Source organism: Spermophilus citellus (assembly GCF_964194105.1).
Source record: "Spermophilus citellus genome assembly, chromosome: 15".
Classification (NCBI taxonomy): domain Eukaryota; kingdom Metazoa; phylum Chordata; class Mammalia; order Rodentia; family Sciuridae; genus Spermophilus; species Spermophilus citellus.
The window spans coordinates 23,916,361-23,938,945 of record NC_138195.1 but is presented as its reverse complement, the minus strand read 5'-3'; the positions used below and the strand labels follow the sequence as shown (position 1 = coordinate 23,938,945).

Sequence of the window (22,585 nt, the reverse complement as noted above, 5' to 3'; positions counted from 1 at the left end):
TGACTTAAACTCATTTAAGTTGGATTTTTGTCTCTTGCAACTCAGAGTTCTAATGAATACAAAAGCAACTTTGGACCTGCTTTATGTTTTCTGTTAAGGGTCTTTATTCTAATTTTGCAAGAAATTACATTATATGCCATTTGTAACTTTAAAAAAACGTGGAGAGAATTATTTAGTTCTTTTCAATAACAAATATACAAGTGTAGAACCAAGAGGTTTTATGAAATGGTAAGTGAAAGCCAGTTGAAGGAATAGAGCAGTATCTATTTATTTATTTATTTATTTACTACCAGGGATTGAACCCAGGGGCACTTTACTATTAAGCAACATTCCTAGTCCATTTTTATATTTTGTTTAGAGAAAGGGTCTCCCTAAATTACTTGGGCCTGGCTAAGTTGCTGAGGCTGGCTTTGAACTTACAATCCTGCCCCAGCCTCCAAAGCTGTTGGGATTACAGGTATGTGCTACCGCACCCAGCTAAACAGTATTCTTTTGAAATAATAATTCAGTGAAATTTGAAGGTAAATATATTATTAATTTCTGTGACAAGTGAGGGATATGCTTAGGGAAACTATTACTGTAATAATTTTTTGCCCTTGTAGAAGATCAGGCTTAAGTTATTAAGTTCACCATTGATTTCCACTCTTTTGTTTTGTGTAACAATGTATGGAAAAGCACCAGTTTCTAATGTTGTATCCATCTGTTCAAACTCTAACGAGGGTATTTTATCATGACCATTTTAAATAATTGTCTAAGTGATGTAGAAAATTGGATACCCTCATAAAGTTACCTGATTTTGAAGGCAACATTTCCTCAGTAAAAATCACAGAGATAACCACATTTTTACATAACTTATTTTGAATCTGTAGGTTCTTGTAAGTCCATAAAATTACTCAGCAGGTGATTGAGGGCCACATCATCAGTGATAAGTCATATCCATTGTGTGTATCCTGATAGGATATGAGGAACATATCTCTTTGCCTTTGTGGTCTTTTTCTTTCCCCAAAATGTGTAACTCTAGACTATTGAGGAAAACATCAGATGAACTCCAGTTGAGGGGCATTCCTGACAATCCTCCAAATGGTGAAAATCATCAAAAATAGGGAAAGTATAAGAAAAAGTTACAGCAAAGGGGAAGTTAAGAAAGTATAACTATAATATGGTCCCTTGAATAGAATCCTGGAATAGAAAAATGACAACAGTTGTAATCAAAGGAAATCTGAATGAAGTGTGGACATTGGGTTAGAAAAAGCCAACAGATTGCTTTATCATTCAGTTATATTGGCTGCAGCATAGACAAATCCATATTTTGCATCCACTTGTAATCCATTGATAACAAATTTAAAATGTAAAATGACTCCATGGACTTACTTCATTTGATAAATCCCCCAGTCGCTATTATTAAACTACTTGTTATGGCAAAAAGTAAAAATAACAACAACAAAAACAACCTTCATTTTTTTCTTTTATTTAGTATTTTTAATTTTATTAAAGATATGTAGGCTTTCCCCATTTCAAGAACGGATATGTTCTCAAAGCTAATTTGAGACAGTCGTTGGACTTTAGACACATTTTCCTGTGATTCTTGTATGTCATGGGTGTCTGTCAAATGCATGTCAAATTAACACAAATAGTTCTTCAAACTTACATGTGATCATCAGCATTGGTAATTAACAATTATGCAGACTTACCTATGAATCTCATTCCAAATACTGATGCCTGCTTACAAATCCCAATGTAAGATCAAGTTGGTCTTTAAGTTGAACTCAAAATTCTCATATGAATCCTGGGACAGATGGAGACCTCTGGTCTATTACAGTTCTATCTCAGACCTCCAAGGCATATCTTCCTCACCTGCTGCCTTAAGTGTTGAATTTATTGTTCCCACTTTCTTTCTTTGCATGTTGGGAGCTGAGGATAGGTTTCTAATGACATTTTCCTGACATAGGATCGTTAGGACTCTGAGATTAGAGGACAGGTTGGGGAGAAGGAAAAAGAGAAGATGCAATCCCAGGGCTTTCTGCAAAGTGTACACCTCTTCATTTTTCAGGAAGGGAAGTGTCTTGTTCACATTGGTCCTAAGCCAACTCCCTGGTTATGTGTGTGTGTGTGTGTGTGTGTGTGTGTGTGTGTGTGTGTATCTATCTATCTATCTATATAGATAGATAGATAGATTTGTTGTTGTTGTTGTTGTTGTTGTTACATTCTTAGAGGCTAGGGAGGGTGATTTGTAATCTTTTTATTTTATTCTCACCACACATTGCCTTGAACTTCTTTTTATTTGTTGGCCCACTATAACCTCAACCACACCCCTAAACCTCCTGCCCCTGAAGTTCATGCAGAATCCTTCAGAAATTTTATTTTCATAAAATAAGTGTTAGTAACCATAGAGAAAGGGTACAGCCTGTATTTATTATTATTATTATTATTATTATTATTATTAATTATTATTGTTATTTTGGTACCAGGGATTGAACCCAAAGGTGCTTAACCACTGAGCCACATCTCCAGCCCTTTTTATTTTTTAAGACAGGGTCTCATTAATTTGCTTAGTGCCTTGCTAAGTTTCTGAGGCTGGTTTTGAATTTGTGATCCTCCTGCCCCAGCACCCTCAGTCCCTGGGACTACAGGTATGAGCCATCACGCCCAGCTGGACTTTTATTTTTTAAAAATGGAAAACATAACTTCTGAATCCAGAAATAAAATATGACCCCCCCCCCGTGGTCAAATCCTGCCTGATCTGTTCCCTGTTCTATTCTTCTGTCTGGTGGCATTGATTAAGATTATGATTAGAGTAATTTCAAGCTTTAAGATTAAATGTTTCCTTATTGCTTTCAATACTTTAACCTCTATATGAAAACATGACCTATAAAGAGAAGAGAAAGACTTTTTCTTAGTCTTTGGGTAGGAAAGGGATTTTTACAATTAAAGGAACTTGGGCTCTCTTTTTCCAGCCTTTCTTTAGAATGTGGGCTGTGGTGAGGATATCCTCCTGGAGACTGCAGCGGCTCTGCAGTAATGGGCATTTGCCCTGGGGTGGTGTGAAGTGATGAGATGATCCCACAGGCCCAAGTTGCATCAGTGAAGAGAGAGGAGGGCACTTCCCTCCACCTTCTTTCTCTTTAAAAAATCTTGTCTCCCTGGCCTTGGGAAACCAGGTCATGCTAGTCTCTAGCCCTGGAGCACTCTGGTCTACATTAAAACACAAAATACTCAGGGTTGAGATGTGGAAGGAGAAGGAAATTATTAGGCCCTGAGAGGAAAGAAAACTTCCCCAGAGCTCTAACTTCTCATGACTATTCATTTATGTGAAGGAAATATCTATTCTGGCATAAGTAGAGAATTGCATGTATGTTGAAATACATTCATACAAGTATCTATGTTCTCTAAAGCAAAAAATAAAAAATAAAAAATAAAAAACCATCACTGAGTAACTTCATCAACTTTCTGCTTGGGGCCAATGATTTATTTAAAGGAACCAATATCAAGAGAGGAAAACTCTTCACTATATTTCTTGGCAGTTTCCCCCACCCACCCATGACAACGTACACTTAGTTAGGAACTATTTTAGAAAAAAATTCATCTCAGACTGTGTGGAAATTATTTCAAAACCAAATTACAAATACATGTTAGGCTATACATTTCAGGCTGCCAGTGTCTGGGAGCATATTTTTACAAATAATGCTCTGATATTTGAATTTTTTTTAAATGTCTTCTGAGCACCAAAGTACTTTCATTTGGGGCTCTTTAATTTAAATGGAGCTCACATGTGCTTGTGTACATAGGCAAGAAGCTATTAAGTACTTAGCTGAAATTAATCTTGACTGTAGCAAAAAGCATACTACTTACATATATTTTATAACTTCTACATTTTGCCTTTGATTTTCAATTATCAAGACATTATAAAACCTGCAGAGGTAGAATCAGATAGCAAAAGAAGTATTACAGATCACACATCGAAACACCCATCTCAACACCTGAAGCTTTCCTACCTAAGTCATTTAACATCTCTAGAATTAGTTCCTTTATTTTTAAATAATGTGGACATTAGACTAGATGGGTGCTGATGATGTTGGTCCAGATTTCAAGAAAGATTTGTGTTTTAATACTTTGAAATAAAAAGTTTCTCTAAAACTGATTCTCTACTATCTTTTTAAAAAGAATATTGAATTTTTTTAAATAAGTGCTATGCTATGATGTGAAACCTGCCCACATACTCTAGTCCTAATTCCTCTGGTGTTTATAGAAATTATTTATTTATCAGAAACTGTACCACCCACCTACAAAATAAAACTAAAAATATTTGTTATTTTCACAGAGTATCAGTAAGGATAAATTAAATGAGAAAAAGTTTAGAATCTTTGGAAGAAAGCTGTTTTCTAAGTAGAAAATATTTGCATTACTATTGTCCTTTTTATGCAGTGGATAAATAAAATGCAATTTTCCTGTTGACTATATCTCCTCAAGGGAATGTATTTGAAAAATAAGTAGAAGCTTATAAAGAAGAGTCTGTGTTCCTGAAACCACAATTTTGGAATAGAGGGAGCAAATTAATGTTATTTGGTATTCTTTGAAGAAGAATTGACACTTTCTAGAAGAAAATTGACCTATTGAAAGACTTTAGATTCATTAATTTACTTTCAAACATTTTATATGTTCAAGTTATTTCATATCCTATATAAAATAGTGACTATACCAATATGCCTTATGACAAAACATTTTAGAAATTATCCTTTTTTGTTTAGAATTTTAGAAATGATTTCATATGTTTAAAGTTTTTTTTTAAACTTTTAATAACATAAATTATTTGAAAAACAAACATGATTCAACAGGAAAATACTCCCTTAAACTACAAAATGGTTCAATCCTCCTGTTTTCTGATGAATTCGAAAGATACTGCTTTTAAACTTTGCTAAGGGGACATTTTATATTATAATGAAATTAGTAAGATTATTGGTGACTTGCATGTAGAGACTACCCATTTTTGTGATTATATTTATTCACTTTCAAACATTTGAAAATCAAAGCAATAAGGACCCTCACAATACTTTGTACATTCATAGTCTAAGCACAATGAAGCAGAAGTCCTTGCAGTTTAAGTCCAAATCACACATGTTAAATATGCAAATAAGAATTATTGGTCCAATTTCCAATACTGCTTTCTTAACTACATTTGTACCTATTTTGCCAGACTTACTCAAAACATCAAGCTTAGTTCATTAGTAACTATTATTGCATAACATGCTTGGTGCTGAAGTTATGTTCATTGATGCTTGGTTTTTTTAAGTCCAGAATAGATATAAATTGTCTGACTGCATCTCATCTTACCTATTAGAGTTTTACTATAAGAAAGAAACTCCGAGGTGAGAGTCCATATGTGTTTAATGAAACATTTTGTCTTAATAGATTTTTTTCCTCAAGAATTGGTAAAGCTAAATAGTAACAAAAATACACTAAAGAGCAGATGATCCCAAGCAAAGCCAAGACGAGTGCTCTGCTATTTCTGTTCTTATACTATCAAAGGAAGACAAAATTTTAAGTTCCATAGATTTTTGTCCTGGGTGAATCATCATATTTGGTTTCTATTACATGAAGAGAAAGGCTGACTACTTAATAATAAAGTTACATGAGATACAGCATCCATGATTTTTAATTTGAAATGATGAATTAATTGATTTATGAAGACTGTCAACAACAGCAAAACTTTTGTCCTTTTTATAAGGACACCTGACTCTCATTCCTTGGTTTTTCTGGAGGCTGGTAGTAATGGAAGAGATGGAAATATAATAATGATCCTTATTTATTTTCTAAACAAATGACCTATTGAAAGACTTTAGATTCATTAATTTACTTTCAAACATTTTATATGTTCAAGATATTTCATATCCTATATAAATAGTGACTATACCAATATGCTTTATGACAAAACATATTAGAAATTATAATACTAGGTGGTGGACAGAGAGAAAGAGAGATGGAAGGGGGAAGGAAGAGACTGAGATTATTTTGGTATTCTTTTTCTGTTTCTAGATCATATATGTGTGTCTTAGTCTCATCTTTATACCAGAAGATTTGCAATTTCATTGTTTTTGGAACTTCCTTTGGCATGTCAGCAGAATTTTAAAAAGACATGAAACTCAAGGCAATTTTGTTACTTTTTAGCAGCTTTTAAAAAACCAGTATTTCACAATTTAAAGAATATCTTGTCAGGATGAGTTATTGTCTACTTTCTAGTCACCATAGCCCCCAGATGAATCTTATCAGGGATATTTGAGAATGACATATTATCTTTGCCTTCTTCATCCAACATATTTCATCTCTTGTTGGATAGTTATTTGTGGCTTGTTGATCTACTTTAGGGTTTTGAAAGCTTCCTGTAGTTATAAGCATAGTACATATGTCAGTATTTGCACTCTCTGGGAAGAGGATCCATAGCTTTTAACCCATTCTAAAAATAATAATGCCAATAATAATAACAACAATTATATATATATGTATATATGGGTACATCAGTGTCTCAAATTAAATTAAGGACTACTACTAGAGAATGTACTTTATATTCCTAGATATATTTTAAGCAACCAGACATCAGGAACTATATTTCCTACTGAAATATATTTCCAATAACACTTGTCAATGTCCTCCCATAAACACTGTTGAACAGTTGGATTTTAGAATGTCATGAAGCAGGGCCTAATTCCTTGGGCTCAGATCCCCCCACTAGTAGGTTAATTATGAACTCAGGTTGCACACTTACCTCCTTTAGACATTGACAACCATTTACTTAAGGATTTAGTTAGTTCTCTTCCTCAAACTTTCTTCTTCTCTAAAGAAAATTGAACATTGTTGGTGGACTAAAATTCTCTTCAGGTAACTATACAAGGAAAGGGAAAAATTAAAATGTCCTTCCCAGTTATGAGCAAGAAAAAATAAGTTTAAATACCTGTTGGATCTAAATAATTCACCGGTTGGCCTCTTTATGAAGTCATATCATTCAGTCATCTTCATGTTAAAAGAGTTATTAATTCAAAAAATCAAAGTGCACAAAGTCTCTGTGATGAAGATGTAGCTCTTAGCCTTAAAATGTAATCTAAATGAGAAGGAAAAATAAGAGAATATAAAACATTAAGTGATTAACATTTCCTTGGTTGGATTAGAAAGCTGTCATGGTCACAACTCTTTGCCATTTGATTTCCTCAAGAAATGAATAGCAACAGAATGGAGGATCACAGTCATCTTAAGGTCCCTTTAAAATGAGACTTGGTAATAGCAAGATAATCATTCCACCAAGTGGTATTTTAAAAATTCACCTAAATAATACTAACAAAGTCATTAACAAATTATAATTTTGTCAGTCTCTTAAGACATATAAAATATTTAACCACAATCATCACTTCTAGTGTGCAGGGAAGTACATAGCTAAGTTATTTTTTATGGCTAAAGAGAAAGTATTTACTCTTTAGGATGAACTTTATTATGTCCATTCCATCAGTTAAAATACCATTAATAATTAACCAGATACTAAGTATAAAGTTAAGATAACCTGGCATAGAAATGCAAAAATAAAATAATTACCTTATAGTTTTTGCACCTTCTATCTGCCTTTTTAAAAGCAATGTTTTATTTTATTTTTAGCTGTTAGCCATTATAGAACTATTAATTCCTCTGGTTCTAGGAGCAGAAACCTAGGGGCCAAGACCAGTTAAATGAGAGATTCAAACTCTCCTGCCAGAATCTATCACCCACAAACACATTGGGCATCTCCTTATCTCTCAGGCCCACTTTATTCCACCTCAAAATTCTTGGATGTTATTTGGAACTTGCTTTCGGAAGATTTGGAATAATGGTTCTCAATCCTTTCTGCACAGCAGAATCACCCAAGAGTTCTTTAAAAATACAGATGTTTGGGTACCACTTCCAGGAATTGCTGATTCACTTGGACTGTGATCAGGCTCAAATTAAGTGTTTTAAAGAACTCGGGTATCTCTGATGCAAGAGAAAGGCTGGGAATCACTCCACTCACGTAGCTGTCCTTCCAGCCTATTTTCACAAGCCCAAATACAAGAACTTCGGCAGTATACTCAAAGGCTAGAAGTAATAACATCATACTTTAAATATATAAAACAGTAATCAGCATAGTCTGAAAGGGTTTGACCTCTGTGCACCTGAGATTTCTAATTCCAGCAAGCACATAACTATTCAAGAACAACCTCATTGTGAATGCATACAGTTGTTGCATAAATAAAGACAAAACATTTTTAGTAAAGTCTTAAATGAAGACTCTGTGCTTTTTAAAAGTAAACTACAAAATAAGATTTTAATGAATACAGTTATTTGTTAACCAGCAATTGATGTCTTAATTTCAACAACTAGATGCATAGATAGAATCCAGCTGTTGTGTACCTAATTCATTTTGTTAAGGACTTCCCTTCAGGCCTGCTTTTTGTTTGTTTTGTGATACTGATATCATTAAAAAATAGCTCGAACATGAAAGTTTTAAAATATTCTAGAAGCTCAATATTTAAAAAAAATACTAATCAAATTAAAAAAAAAATGATGTCACTAAGGATCTTCTTCTCTAAAGCACCAGGAAATACTTGACCACATATAAACTGTCATGGGGTCTGATCCCAACAGATGTCCTTTTCAAGCACCTGTTGGAGTCAACTCTGCCACTGGACTTTTAGAGGGGATGGAGTTTTAATTTTCCAAAAGCCATGAGCCAGCCAATTGGAATGTCAGACATGCACATTTGCTGCTTATGTTCCATTCTATAAACCAGCTCCTGAATTGCTGTGCTGATCTCTTGATTGTGTAGTTAGTGAGAGAAGTCTGCAGATAACTTTAGGATTGACTCCCTTTGTTTATAGAGGTTTATTAAAGGGTATTGTTTTCACATAAACCAATAATGAAACACATTATGTTTTTCTTACCCTCTGAGGAGTCTGTCAACAGTTGACTTGTTAAAAATCTACGACTGTGGTTATAAATTGAAGAAGGCAGAAAGCTCTCTCAGAAAGCTCACTTACAAAACTGTTTCACATGTCTCCTTAGCAGAGAGTCAAAGTTTGTGATTGATTGTAATGGAATAGCTAAAATGTCACATCACCTAACACCAAATGTGCTTGCGGCTGATTCCATTCAAAAATTGACACGCACAAGCTGTGTTAGCAGTGTGACCTCAAGTAAATTCATCATGTCTATGTATAGTAAAGTACTGAGCACATATTCTTGGGCTGGAGGTCATGGGTTATGCATAGCTCTTCAAACACTTATATTTTGAGACAGCTGAATTACTCCCTGACCTGACTTTAGTGAGTGGGCAGATCATCTTCATCTTTATGCCTTCCTGCCCTTTCTAAATATAGTAGGGCCTTTAACAAGAAGATATTTTAAGCAGCTCATATTCACCCGTCTCATCAGGAGAAGCCTATTTTGTCCACTTGCATGTGTCAGATCTGCATGTGTGCATAGTCAGTCTGTTGGACTCCTAGTCCATGCTTCTCACCACTCATATAAGAAACTTGCAAACATAGACACTGGGATTGCAGGCTGAGAGTGCTGGCTTTGAGTCAGTGGGTAAACATAAGAGAAGGCAAGACACTTTAGAGATGTGAATATGCTCCTGAAATCATCCATTTCAGACATTTGCACATCAGTCCTCAGCTTTTTGGATCTGTTTTCATAAAACCTGGCTGTAATTTTGCTCCAGAGACCTCCACGATCTTGCCGCTTTTAATAAATATTTATAGAAGGCACTGCCAGCCTGTGGATAAGGGAAACTAATGAGAAACTGCCATCCAAACACTGAACGGCAAAAACAAAAGGAAGCAAAACCGAAAAATCCAAAACAAAGCCAAAAAAGAGCAACTCAAACAATCCGTGCTCACAAGAAGACACGGAGAAAAATACCAAGATGTAACTTTGATTTGATAACTGGATTTATCAGTCACGTGACTCTCATGCAGTGGGTACTTTGTATTTTTCTACTTTGAAAAACAAGTGCAAATCTATGTTATTCTGCATAATGGGGACCAAAAATTTATGAGTGTGAGAAAACACAGACTCTAAAAGCAAGATGGAATTCAAGCAGGTAAACCCTGTTCCGCAGTCATATCATTCCAGTACAGTTGTACGTGGCACCCGTGTTTGCACCTCTAAGAAATTTCCATTTTTTCGCATCAAAAAATCCAGATACGAAGCCGAAGCTGCTTTCTTCGCCAACCTGAAGCTGTCTGATTTCAACATTATTGATACCCTTGGAGTTGGAGGTTTCGGACGAGTAGAACTGGTAGGTGATTGTTCTTTAAGTGTTTTTGAAAGCCTCTGTCTTCCTTTTCATGTTTTCTCCTAACTAAAATTTCTTTCTCTCCTCTCTTATCATTAATCACTGTTGCTTATAAATCAGTACCAAGTACTTTCATCCATGCATGTGAGAGTTTGTAGCACAGTGGGTTATAGTCAACAGATGAAAAATAAAATAAAAACTCAATTTCCATAAAGCCTCTTCATATTAAATGAAAGGTAAACACATTTACTTAATGAGGAGCCATAAAATATTTTTTTGCCCAGCTGATTTTCTATAACCTTTATTTATTTCCTTAGTTCTGACCAGTGACCTACTAACTTAATTGTGCACCCTAACTATAATTATGATCATTTAAATGTGAACTCAAACTGGGAAAAGATATATATATATATATATATATATATATATATATATATATATAAAAAATAAATGGTGTGGCAGAAATTCTATGATCTGTAGTTGCTAGATTAGAGATAATGGTTTGAATATTTTGTAGAACTTATTTCATACATACTTCATTTATACACAGGTAAGTGTTGATGATGAGGACAGTTTTGTACAAGTTCACGCATTAAACACATTGCACAAATGTGGTAAAGCAGCATGAAACTATATTCTATTTTGCATTTGTATGAAATAGAAATTTTAAAACTAACATATTGCAAGAAAAATTAGAAAAAGAAAAATATGCTGGTGACTGAGTTAGCTGCATTCCAAGACTGTGTAGATAAAAACCGTATTTGAGAATGCAGATTCATGTCCATCTTTCTGCTGAACACTGAGGACTCCCTGATATCAGACACCAGTACAGTATGTTAGGAACTCCCTGAGACTGTGTACAGTGTAGTAAACAGTTACTGTTGCCATCAAGAGTCAGAAGAAATCCCCTTCCATAAAAGTAGAGTGACCCAGAGTTATCTTTGATATTTTTCCATTTGTGCTGCAGTTGGAATTTCTGACCTTGACAAAAAGCAGAGAAATGTTATTTATTTAAATATTAGAAAAGAAGGTTTTTGAGCCATAAGTTCCTTTGGATTTGTATGATATTTGCCTTAACTCTGGTTAGAAATATTGTACTACTACTAATACTACTTCTGACTTGAAATTCTACCATGTGTTTCTGAGGAACTAAGTATTTTCAGTTATGTGAATAAAAATTAACAGAATGTAGAAAAATCTCTTGCTTTTATGAATCCTGCCAATTAATGTAGCCTTAGATTTATTTTTCAAGAACTTTGGTTTTATGGTGAGTTTTAACTGTTCATACAGCTAATAAAGACTTATTTTCATTTTTTCTTCATTTTTTTAATTAATTGATTTTTTAAATACACGACAGCAGAATGCATTACAATTCTTATTATACATCTAGAGCACAATTTTTCATATCTTTGTATATAAAGTATGTTCACGCCAATTCATGTCTTTATACATGTACTTTGTTTTTTGTTCTTTTGCATTACAGTTCTTATTACACATATATACCACAATTTTTAATATCTCTGTTTGTATATAAAGTATGTTGACACCCAATTCGTTTCTTCATACATGTACTTTGGATAATGATGTCCACCACATTTCACTAATAAAGATTTATTAACAGCATACATGAACAGCTTTGCTTTGGAGTATTGGAACATACAAGTGGAACAGAGGGTAAAGGTCTTTACCATGAAGGTTTTTCTGTCTAGTGTATTTATTTACATAATGTATTTGTCTAAACCCCTTTCTGAATGAAGCTTTATAAAGAACAGAATTTCCCAGAGATTGATTTGGGGACTGTTTGTTAAAGTTCCTTAAATATTATTTTTATAGAACATGGGCAATAAATTGGCTGTTTTAGTTAACAAAAATAAAATATTACAACTTTATGGATGTCTGGAGGTCTGATAATTCTGAGTTACCAGTGAGTTATTATTAAATGTAGGAATTTAGTAAGTATTTTTGGAATATTGATAATATTGGTAATAGCTTATCATAGTTTTGAGACCACTTTAAGATGAACAATCACATACCAAGTTAATAGTGGGAGTCTTTTAGAAAATTCTATGAAAAATGTGTGAGACACAAACAACTAACTGCAAAATTAAGGAAAGTTTATGTAAAAGGTAGTATAGCTTAAAAAGATAAATATATCTATATGATTGTGTATGCATATGCATGTTTGTATATATACATATTTATTTATACACACATATACATATTTATATAAACTCTCCCCATTCTTTACCAGGAAAGAATTCAGTCTAGTTTTCTTCTCATGCATATTGCATATTTTGCACAGATGTTTATAAAAAAATGAAAACTATAATCCAAAGAATTAGTTTAGGTTGGAAATATTTCCCAGTTTGCCAAGACTAAATGGTGATGAATGATAAATCTTTAATGGATCATCAAATATGATGGTTCTACGGGGGTGGGGAGTGGGGTTGGGGGGGGAGGCACATGTCCTTAAACTCTGAAGTCACATCTTGTGTTGTCGGAAAAACCCCAAACCCTGGGGTACAAGCATAACATCTAGATCATCTCCACTATTCACTGTGGACCAGCCATTTACATGATGACTAATACTGTAATGTTCACTGCCTCAAGTTTAGCCACTTAGTATCTGCTGGGTCATGTTAATTACTGAGTGTGAAGAATATTCTGTATGATTGTAAACAACAACTATATATATATATATATATATATATATATATATATATATATACCATTTACATGTCTTCAGTGATGCCAGAATTGGGAGCTTGACCTGAACCCTTCATAACTACCCATACTGTTGTCATCACACTAAGGTAACAGTTTATCTTCAGAGTGGTGTACACCTCATTCAAAGTTAAGAGAGGATATAGGCAGAGTCCAAGTTATGTTTTAATTTAGAGTTTTCTCTTTACTCTCCTCTGAGGTGACACATGCAAAATAATTTTATCAATATTGTGAAATGCTATGTTTAAGCAATATAACTGTCATACTGACTCATTTCACCTCTCTGTAACACAGGATGGACACATTGATATAAAGTATATAATAAATTTTGAACCTACTAGTCATTAGCTTGGTAATGACATTGATCAAGGAAATTACATTACAAAATAAGATGGAAAGTTACACTGTATAAAAGAATTAAATTTTTTCCAGGCACAAAGATTATAAACTGTCCAATGAGGTATGAAGAGCTTAGAAATTGGAATTTCTGAACTCCATTTCCTAATGAAGAATTTTAATACTTTTTATTAATGTTTCACATACAGATTATGTTTGTGTGATTCTATATAATTATATACCCTTTGCAGACTTCTTAGCATTTCTTAATTTTTATCATTTGTCAGTTTGGATAAGTTTAAATGCAGTAGTACTTTCAGGCAGGAGAATTTCTAAATAATTTATTTTCAATTTTTGAAGATAAGAACATAATAAGAAATGTAAATATTTGTTTGATGATAAATCCACAAACTTGTAGAAAGGTCTTATATGCATAAGAATTCTACTCTTATGCTATCTCATCTATTTCATAAATACTAGTTTAATATTAGACATTCCCTGCTCAAATTCATTGCCTTTGGAAAGCCATTTGTACTGCCTTCTTTCTGTTATTAGGCATAGATCACATTTTCTATCCATGTTCTTTAAGAGTGGACCTTCAATGTGTTCACTGTGACCTGTTTATAGTACATCTTCCAGAAAACCAATTCTGTTTACAAAACCACTTTAAATGAAAAAAATAGCTATTTTTTATCTATCATTTATCATTAAAGCTGTAAGCACAACTATAAAGGAATTTTCTTAATTTACAAGTTAAAATTTTAAAATAAGAAGATTGGTTTTACAAATCATAAATGAAAATTATTCCCATTGCTTTTCTTATGTTCTTATCAGAGAGGTACCTGTTTCACTACAGATTTGCACATGTAAACACATAATTTATTTTAATCTGGCAATACTATGTAGTGGTTGTTCTAAATATTAGATTATTAATAAGTTTATTCAGCAATCCAAATGGCTTCTATACCAGCAAACCATACTTGGATAAAATATGCGAACAAAAATATGGGAGACATTATTTATATCTTCTTGCATTATATTCTTTCAGTGTTGGTTATTATGTATCAATGTAGTGAGCTCTCTAGGGAGATATAAGGTTTAATAGAAAGTAACTCTAAGAACACACAATCTACTGGGAGGAGCAATCATACACTGAAAAATAAACCTGTAAGCACAGTAGGAACAACACAGGCTCAGTGCACGGAGGAGCAAGACTTTGGAGGAGGTGACATTTCCAAGGCAAAAGGAGAGTTTAGGTATCAATATAGATAACTGAAATCACTTGGTAAAATGAAATTACTGCAAGAACAAATATGTATTAATTAATACTACTTTATTGCTGAAACAGTCAACTTTTCATTTGAAGCCTACTTTGCAGTTTTCAAATTGCTCTCACACCCAATATGTAACTCTGCTCTCCTAGCTACCCGGGGAGAACTTGAGTCATGATCCACATTTCATAGGAAAAATCTCAAGAATAATGCTTATAAGCATTTCTAAGTTCATGTATTCATTGAAAGAACTATTGTTGTTGCCCAAATCTATTTTTTTAAAAAACTGGAAAACCCATTTTTGTTGTTCTAGCTTCTAAAAATATTTAGATTCTTACTACACAAAATCAAATGTGTTGAATCATTGTCACAGGTACACCTTAGCTTAAAAAAAATTCTTCTAGGATCTAAGAACCTAAAGTAAACATAAAGCTAGAATAGATACAATGCTGATCTGCTATGCATATCTGTGTTAAAACTGTAGAGACCACCCACCTTCTGTAAATCTTTTGTTATTATGGTAAAATGTCTGTGGAGAAAAACTAATAAGACACTGTGTGTAACATGGTGGCAACAAACTCAGTCTCTGGAATTAAACATTCTGATTCAGATCTTGCCAATTGTGTATGCTTAGTCATTTATAAACCCAAGCCTCAGTTTCCACATCTATAAAATGAGGATAATAATAGGATATGTGCCTCCTGCATCATAGGTCAATGTGTTGTCAATGTGTTATTTTGTTATACTAATAATTGTCATTAATTATTCAAATAGGCTAAATTTACTTTTATTTACCATTTCCATCTATACCCATAAAAAAGAAAGTGAATAAAATGCTTTTACTATTTTTCTCCTATTGCTATCCAAGTACTGAGAGTACAAGCATTTCTCCAATATAAATAAGATCCTGAGGTCTTCAAATGACCTTCACTGATAGTTTCTATTAAATTCTCACAAACCACTAAAGCTCTTTACTTTCAGATCTTCCATGAGGGGAGATGGAAAACCGTTTTCAATCTTCCCCATGCCAAATCTGTGTGCATCTGATGTAGCCTGCTTTTATTTATCCATTTCTCTTCTAAATTGTAAAGCCCTGCCTCTTGACTTTTCAATAAGGAATCAGTTTGAGGTAGACTGCTGGGTCAAATGCAGTTGCTTCAAAGCCTTCTCAAACCCAGCACCCAACTGGGCATAATAGGGACCTGGCTCTTGCCAGGGGGTACACAAAGGTTGTCTCTCATACCTTCTATGAATCCAATCAAGCTTATGAATCCTGAAGTAGGATTTTTCATGACAGGGACAATATGGTACCAAGTTGCAAGAACTAACCAACACTCCGACAAGTACATAGGTGCGCCAGGCCTGTATGCCATTCATAATGGCATCCACACCACTCTCGTGGCATTTTTTCCAGCTGCCTCAGCACTGTGCTTACAGACAAGCAGGCTTGAAGGGCTATGTAAACCAACAGGAAAAAGACAGAGACTAAGAGATGAGTGAGCAAGAAATTAGGTGCCAAACCCATGGCTCAGTGGACAGTTTTGTTTCATTGTTATGAAAAGCAAGCAGCTTAACTGCAAAAGGGAAACTCCATGTAAGATGAAAACATCACAAGAGCTTGCTACTGCCAAGCCACACAGCAGTGAAATAGGATAGTTGTGGGACTGACTGCTGGGCAGCATTTTGATGTGTGCCCACAGTGATTTATACTGTAGAGGATTATTGCTGGGGAAACCCTGCTGCCCTGCGGCCTCGTGTTTCCTGCAACCAAAATAAATAAGCACTCAACACTGCTTGAAAGCTGAATATTTGCCTCATTTTAGCATAACTTTTGCTCTCCCTGATAAATGATTAAGTTTATGATTTTTCTATATTTATTCTTCAAAAGAATTATTATGATTGATAGTATTGATTTATAAGAAAATAAGCTATTCAGATAGCAAATGATGGTCCAATCCAATAAACACAACTGGAAGTCAGTAGGTGAAGTAATAGTATATTGCAACTCCTAAAATAATCTCAGTTTCTAACCAGAAATTACAGGTAGTCTATCTAGTACTTTGACAAATGCAAATAAAGTAAGACAATGCATGAAGTCACCTTATTACTGTAGAGTATATATTATTTTGTACATTGATAATCACAATGCAAGACTACATGGATGACGACAAAGACAAAGGATACTTTCTTACACTTCTGGTGACTTCATAGCAATGTTATATGCTAGTTATCTTGAAATGCATAGTTTTCATTAAAAGCATTTGAAATTAGTACACGACCATAAGATAGTGTTAACAGTTCCCCCTCCAAACCTGCATGTGATTCAAAAAGATCACTAGAAATCTAGAAGGCACTGGAAATATCATTCCAAGACTTAGGAATATAACTGGCAATTCAACACTTCAACCAAAAGTTAACATTTAAGTCCTGTGCTCCATTTTGTCTGCTATAACATAAATTTTATGTTTTTACTTAGTGAATTTATGGGCATAACACATTCAACAAAAAGTTTGTTTACTAAAAAAATCCTCAAATATTCACTGTGGGTCGTTTCAGACGCGAGTCCAGCCCTCAGGAAAATTCTGGCTTCTCCTAAGATGAAAACATTTGAAAACTGACAAATGAAATCCTTTAGGATTGTATTACATCATAAATTATGCAGAAAGGTTCTTAGCATTTCAGGAGAGAGGTCATTTGGAGCTGAAGCAGTAGAGGAGGTCCGTGAGGGTGTGCAGAACTGAAGCCAGGGATGGAGAATAGGTTGGGATTTACGTGAACAGATGGGAAAAGGCCACTTCAGGCAAAGGTTACAACATAAAAGGTCATGTGTTGTCACAAGACACCAAAGCAAGTGACCAGTCTAGAGTGAATTTGTGTGCGGGAACAGTAAGAAATATTATTAGACAGCTGATTGGTAGAGTGTAATGGAATTATATTCTTAAAGGAGATTAGACTTTAATAAAAAAAAAAGGTGTTTGGACATAAGTATTGAAAGCACATAAACACAAACTCAGCTCTGAACTTCCCTCTGTGAAATAAAAGAATTCATTAAGGTGAGCAGACAGGCTATTTTTAGGTAGAGCTCTTTCCAGAAATAAACATCATAATTTCTCTTCTAAGACAGTTTGCTTTGGGCCAAGATGTAGTCTATATCTCTGAAAAATGTATGTAAATGCTTTAAAAGCAGAATTCTTTCCATGAGAAGGAAAAAAATAGTCCTTTTGTGGGTATTAATAGGTAGAAAATAATCATGACCTTTTAAATAGAAGATTTATCTTGTGTCTGGGAAAAATATATGAAACAGGTAACTTGGTATGATTCAGACTAGCTCGTCAATTGCATATATTAATTTATCACTAATTCACACGAATTTATTAATTTATCACTAATTCATACTATGTCCCTCATGTTAATATCCTCCATAGCATTGATATATACAGCATATCAGCTTGAACATTTAGCTAAGAGGACAGGAGATTTTGTGGACTAGGTGGCTTCGTTCTTAGCCCCTAACTCCAGCCAGTTGCCTTACAAGTTCAAAATGGGCATGAGGAGATCATCCCTACCCCAAAGCAGTTCAAATAAAGAAGTTAAAGCAATGGGAACCACTGTGTGTTTATCACTAGGACCTTGGATGTTACATGTGTAGGAACAGTGCAGTCTAAATGTCTAATGTGACTATTTTTCATAGATTAATCTAATTTAAGATAAAATAAATACTTGTTGAACTGACTTACCTGCAGTTAAAGTAAGTTTAAATTTGTATAAAATCTTGTAAAATTTTTGAAATACAAAAACAGCAGGGAGGAAGAAGTTATTTTTGTTTTAAGTATCAGAAAGGGTACAGTTTGAGGACAGCATGTATTAAGAAATTAAGGTCTGAGCCAGGCACAATGGTGCATGCTTGTAATTCCAGTGGTTCAGGAGGCTGAGATTGGAGGATCACAAATTCAAAGCCAGCCTCAGCAAAAGCAAGGCACTAAACAACTAAGTGAGACCCTGTCTCTAAATAAAATACAAACTAGGGTTGGGGATGTGGCTCAGTAGTCAAGTACCCCTGAATTCAATCCCCAGTCCCCCCTCAGAAAAAATTAATCTGATTCTAAGTCATTTGATAAAAATTTTATTTTGTAATAGTTAAAAAGTTATAAAGCTTTTTATGCCTTATATCTCAAAAATCTGATTATAATGCAAAAATCTTTCCTGAGTGAATCTGGTCATTATGTCAGAAAGAGTTGAACTTTACAATACATGATCCTATTTCATTTCAATATAATGTCAATATATGACACTCAACTCTACCTAGGTAAAGTTTTAGGTTATAACTGTACTTTAAGTTTTTGAATAAACTGAATTTTGTGATCTATTCAGGTGTTCCATTTGGAAATGTACAAGCAAGTTGTCAAAACCGACCCATATTATATTTCTCTAAATGCATGAGATTATTCAAAGATATCAGAATCCTGGGTTAGGAAAAGAACATATTTGATTATTTGCTGAAGAAAAATAAAGTGAATGCAAAAGTCAATTTTAATAATCATTACAAGATGAAATAAGGTTTATTTAGGACAGATATTTTAGAATATAAGTGTTATGTTTAAATAATAATTTTTAAGTTGCACATTTCAGCTGTCAATCTTTGATTATCTCAACTTAGGCAACCTTTGATTCCATATTGAGGAAAATCACAAGTGTTCTTTGAAATCAGTGAAAGTGATTGCTATGAAATAGTTCAATCCCTTTATTCATGGTGTGAGGTTTTTTTTCCTCTAACTTTTCTCTAATCTGAAAGATATATCTTTTTTAAAAAAAATGTGAAACTGTCTTCCCTTTAAAAATAGCTTTATTTATCTTTTGACCATTTTGAATTTAATGTAGATATTTCTTGTCATTAGTTATAGACAATACTGTGAATCTGAAAGGAAGTTACAGAGCAAATGGGATTAACTACATTTCTGGTGAGGATTTGAGGTGAATGTAGGAAAGAAAACAAGAGTGGTGGAAGAAAGACCCTCTCTTGGTTATTTGTCACTTATGCAACTTGGCAGATAAGAAAGCATAGATAATCTAAGCTACTGTCCATTGCTCCTTTGTTCTCAAAATGTATACTTGACACCCTTTCTCCCTCTTTGTGATTCGTATATGTATAGCTATCTATGAATAGCAAATTATACACATAAATACTTGACCCTAAGACTGAGTCACCACTACAACACCTCATGGCTCAACAGCTTTCCAACTTTCCACTAAATTCATAATCCATCTTTTGTGTTCTGTGGGACATTAAGACATGTGTCACACAAACTGTGACAATTTCCATTTGCTTATACCTGATCTATTTTATGGAATAAACCAGAAGCTAATATTCATTCATTAATTTTAGACTTTGACTAAAGGGAAAAAAGATCAAATGATGTTATAGTGTAGTACAAAGAAAAGTGAGGAATAAAATTGTAGATGACTGATTTAAAAAAAAAAAGAGGTTTTAAAAATTGAACCAAAACAGGACTTTCTCTATTAAGATTATAGCTAATGTTGGCCTAAATTTTCTACTATTCATACACAGAGAAAAGTAATTCCAATATCAGGATTTTGGCATTTTATTTGGTTATGACTTCTTAGGACTTGCATCATTTATCTTCTTTAGATGGAAATAAAGAAATCATTATGAGCTATGCTTGAGTTAATAATAGAATTAGCATTTTTATTTTGTTAAAAAAATATTGAGGAATCCAATACTAATTTGTTGAATACAAACTTTCTGAGAACTTAAAGCATGTCACTTTCTTTCATGAATGTAGTAAGTTGGCCCCTCCTAAAATGAGGATATTTTGGTTTGCCAAGTCTAAACTGGAATTTCAGTTATAGTAATAAAATTGTTTTTCTTTTTCTGTGAAAGTAAAACATCCTTAAATTCAGACGAGTTTTTCCTAGTCATTATTTTTTTATTCAGTTTGTTGGAACAATTAATTTAAAAATAGATTTAGCTATGAATTGTAATATTAAACTATCATCTACAAGTCCACATTTTAGTTAACATTCCAACATATTTTTGAAATCAAAGAAGTAATAATTTTTATATACCACTCTTTAAATTTTTAAGCATTTTCATATACACTCTATGACTTGATCTTGAAATATCTGTAAGTTTGATTTTATACCCATTTTACAAGTGAGGAAAATGAAGCTTTAGGAGGTTACACGAATGTGAATAAAACTGTAGTTTATTGTTAGCAAAACTTTAAAAGGTGCTTCCAGGAATTACTTACTATTTTGACTAGATAATTTTTCAAAGAATTTTGCAATAATAACGTCCATGTTAGCTAAAATGACTCATGATCTTGTTTTTTTTTTTTTTTTTTAGTTAGGACTTCTTGAATTTAGAACCTTTAATAAATAGCTAGTAGAGAAGTTATAAAAGAGGATGACCTTAAAAAAAAGTTCAATACTTTAGTGTTTGGGCAAATTGGGAGAACATTTATTGAAAAGAAAGATAAGCATAAAGAGAAATGCATTTCTGACATTTACTTCTTTAAAATTTAAATTTAATATATAGCTATACCACAACCAATAAATAAAGAACAGGAAATTATACATTTTCTGGGTTATTTTCCCCCTTTTTAGAAGCTTTCTGAGGTGTAGTTTACATACTATCATATTTTCCATTTTGTGTGTTCAATTCAAAGAACATTCCTATTACTTCAATAACCTTATGCCCATGTTCAAATACTCTCCATTCTCATCCTAACTCAGGTAACATCTCATCTGCCTTGTATTTCTAAAGACGTGCCTTTCCTAGTGCCCATTTTCTTACTCTAAAATTTTATATTACATTAATTGTTTTTATTATCTATATGTCTGACTATAAATTTAGTAAATTAGAGCCAGGTTCAGTGGCGTACACCTGTAATCCCAATGGCTTGGGAGTCTAAGGCAAGAGGATTGTGAGTTCAAAGACAGCCTTGGCAAAAGAAAGGTGCTAAGCAATTCAGTGAGACCCTGTCTCTAAATAAAATATAAAATAGGGCTGGGATGTGGCTCAGTGGTTCCATGCCCCTTAGTTCAATCCCTGGTATCCTCCAAAAATAAAGATAAAAATAAATCTAGTTTATTAGTATAAATTTCCATTTATATCATGTACCGTAATTCCATGTCTTTTTTCTTCTTGGATCTTATGGCAATTTCATGGCCAGTTTCTGTGCTGCTCCTGCTCCAGAACCCTTGTTCCCATTCATGGACTCCAAGGCCGGTGTCTGAGAAAACTGACATATTGTCTGGCAGTGGGGGATATTGAGACATGATGGAGATGGAACCATCTAGTGCTTATGTGTGTTCACAGTCTCCAGGCTGTTAAAGTTTGATTATGGACTTTGGCCTGTTTGGGTGATTCTGGGTGAGAACTAATTGTAACTGGCATAGAGAGCAGTATGCTCAGCAGCTGGGCACAGTTAATCTGATGGAATAGCATATTCACACTCTCTCAGTCTAAGAGGCTAGTGTATCTCTCCTCTCTCTCTCTCTCTCTCTCTCTCTCTCTCTCTCTCTCTCTCCCCCACACACACCCCCATCCTTTCTTCCTTTCTTCCCTCCCCACTTCCATTACAGAACCTTTGTTTCCCACTGTACAATTTGTCATAAATTTCTTAAATCCTTTCCATTTGTATTAAATGTGAGTTACTTGAATTACAGACCATTGCCAAATTGTTTCTATATTACTTTTTGAAGGCCCTTGCCTTTCAGACTAGAGAGTCAAAAATAAAGAAATGACTTTATCATGCTTTACTACCCAAGTCAGATTACCTGATTAAAATCCTGTGCTGATTTGTTTAGAGAAAATAGTTGCCATTCTTATTTTCCACTACAATTATAATGATTTAATGTAGATTTCTTTATGCCTTGGAGCCTTGTTGGAATGGTCTTCTTAGGAAATTTACTGCTGCTTTATCCAATGTCATGTTCTTTGGAA

At 33.7% G+C, this 22,585-nt stretch overlaps 1 protein-coding gene across 3 annotated transcripts in view; it reads left to right on the top strand.

The window, feature by feature from the left end:
- The window catches only part of PRKG1 (protein kinase cGMP-dependent 1), a 1,128,350-nt gene that overhangs the window by 1,079,034 nt on the left and 26,731 nt on the right, over positions 1 to 22,585 (top strand). For 2 of the 3 annotated variants that reach the window (XM_081267801.1, XM_081267802.1), the window contains one exon: positions 10,195 to 10,291. In XM_081267801.1, the coding sequence (XP_081123927.1) occupies positions 10,195 to 10,291 (97 nt within the window). Of the gene's footprint in view, positions 1 to 9,510; positions 10,094 to 10,194; positions 10,292 to 22,585 lie in introns of those variants that run through there. The other variant, XM_081267803.1, reaches the window with a different exon arrangement.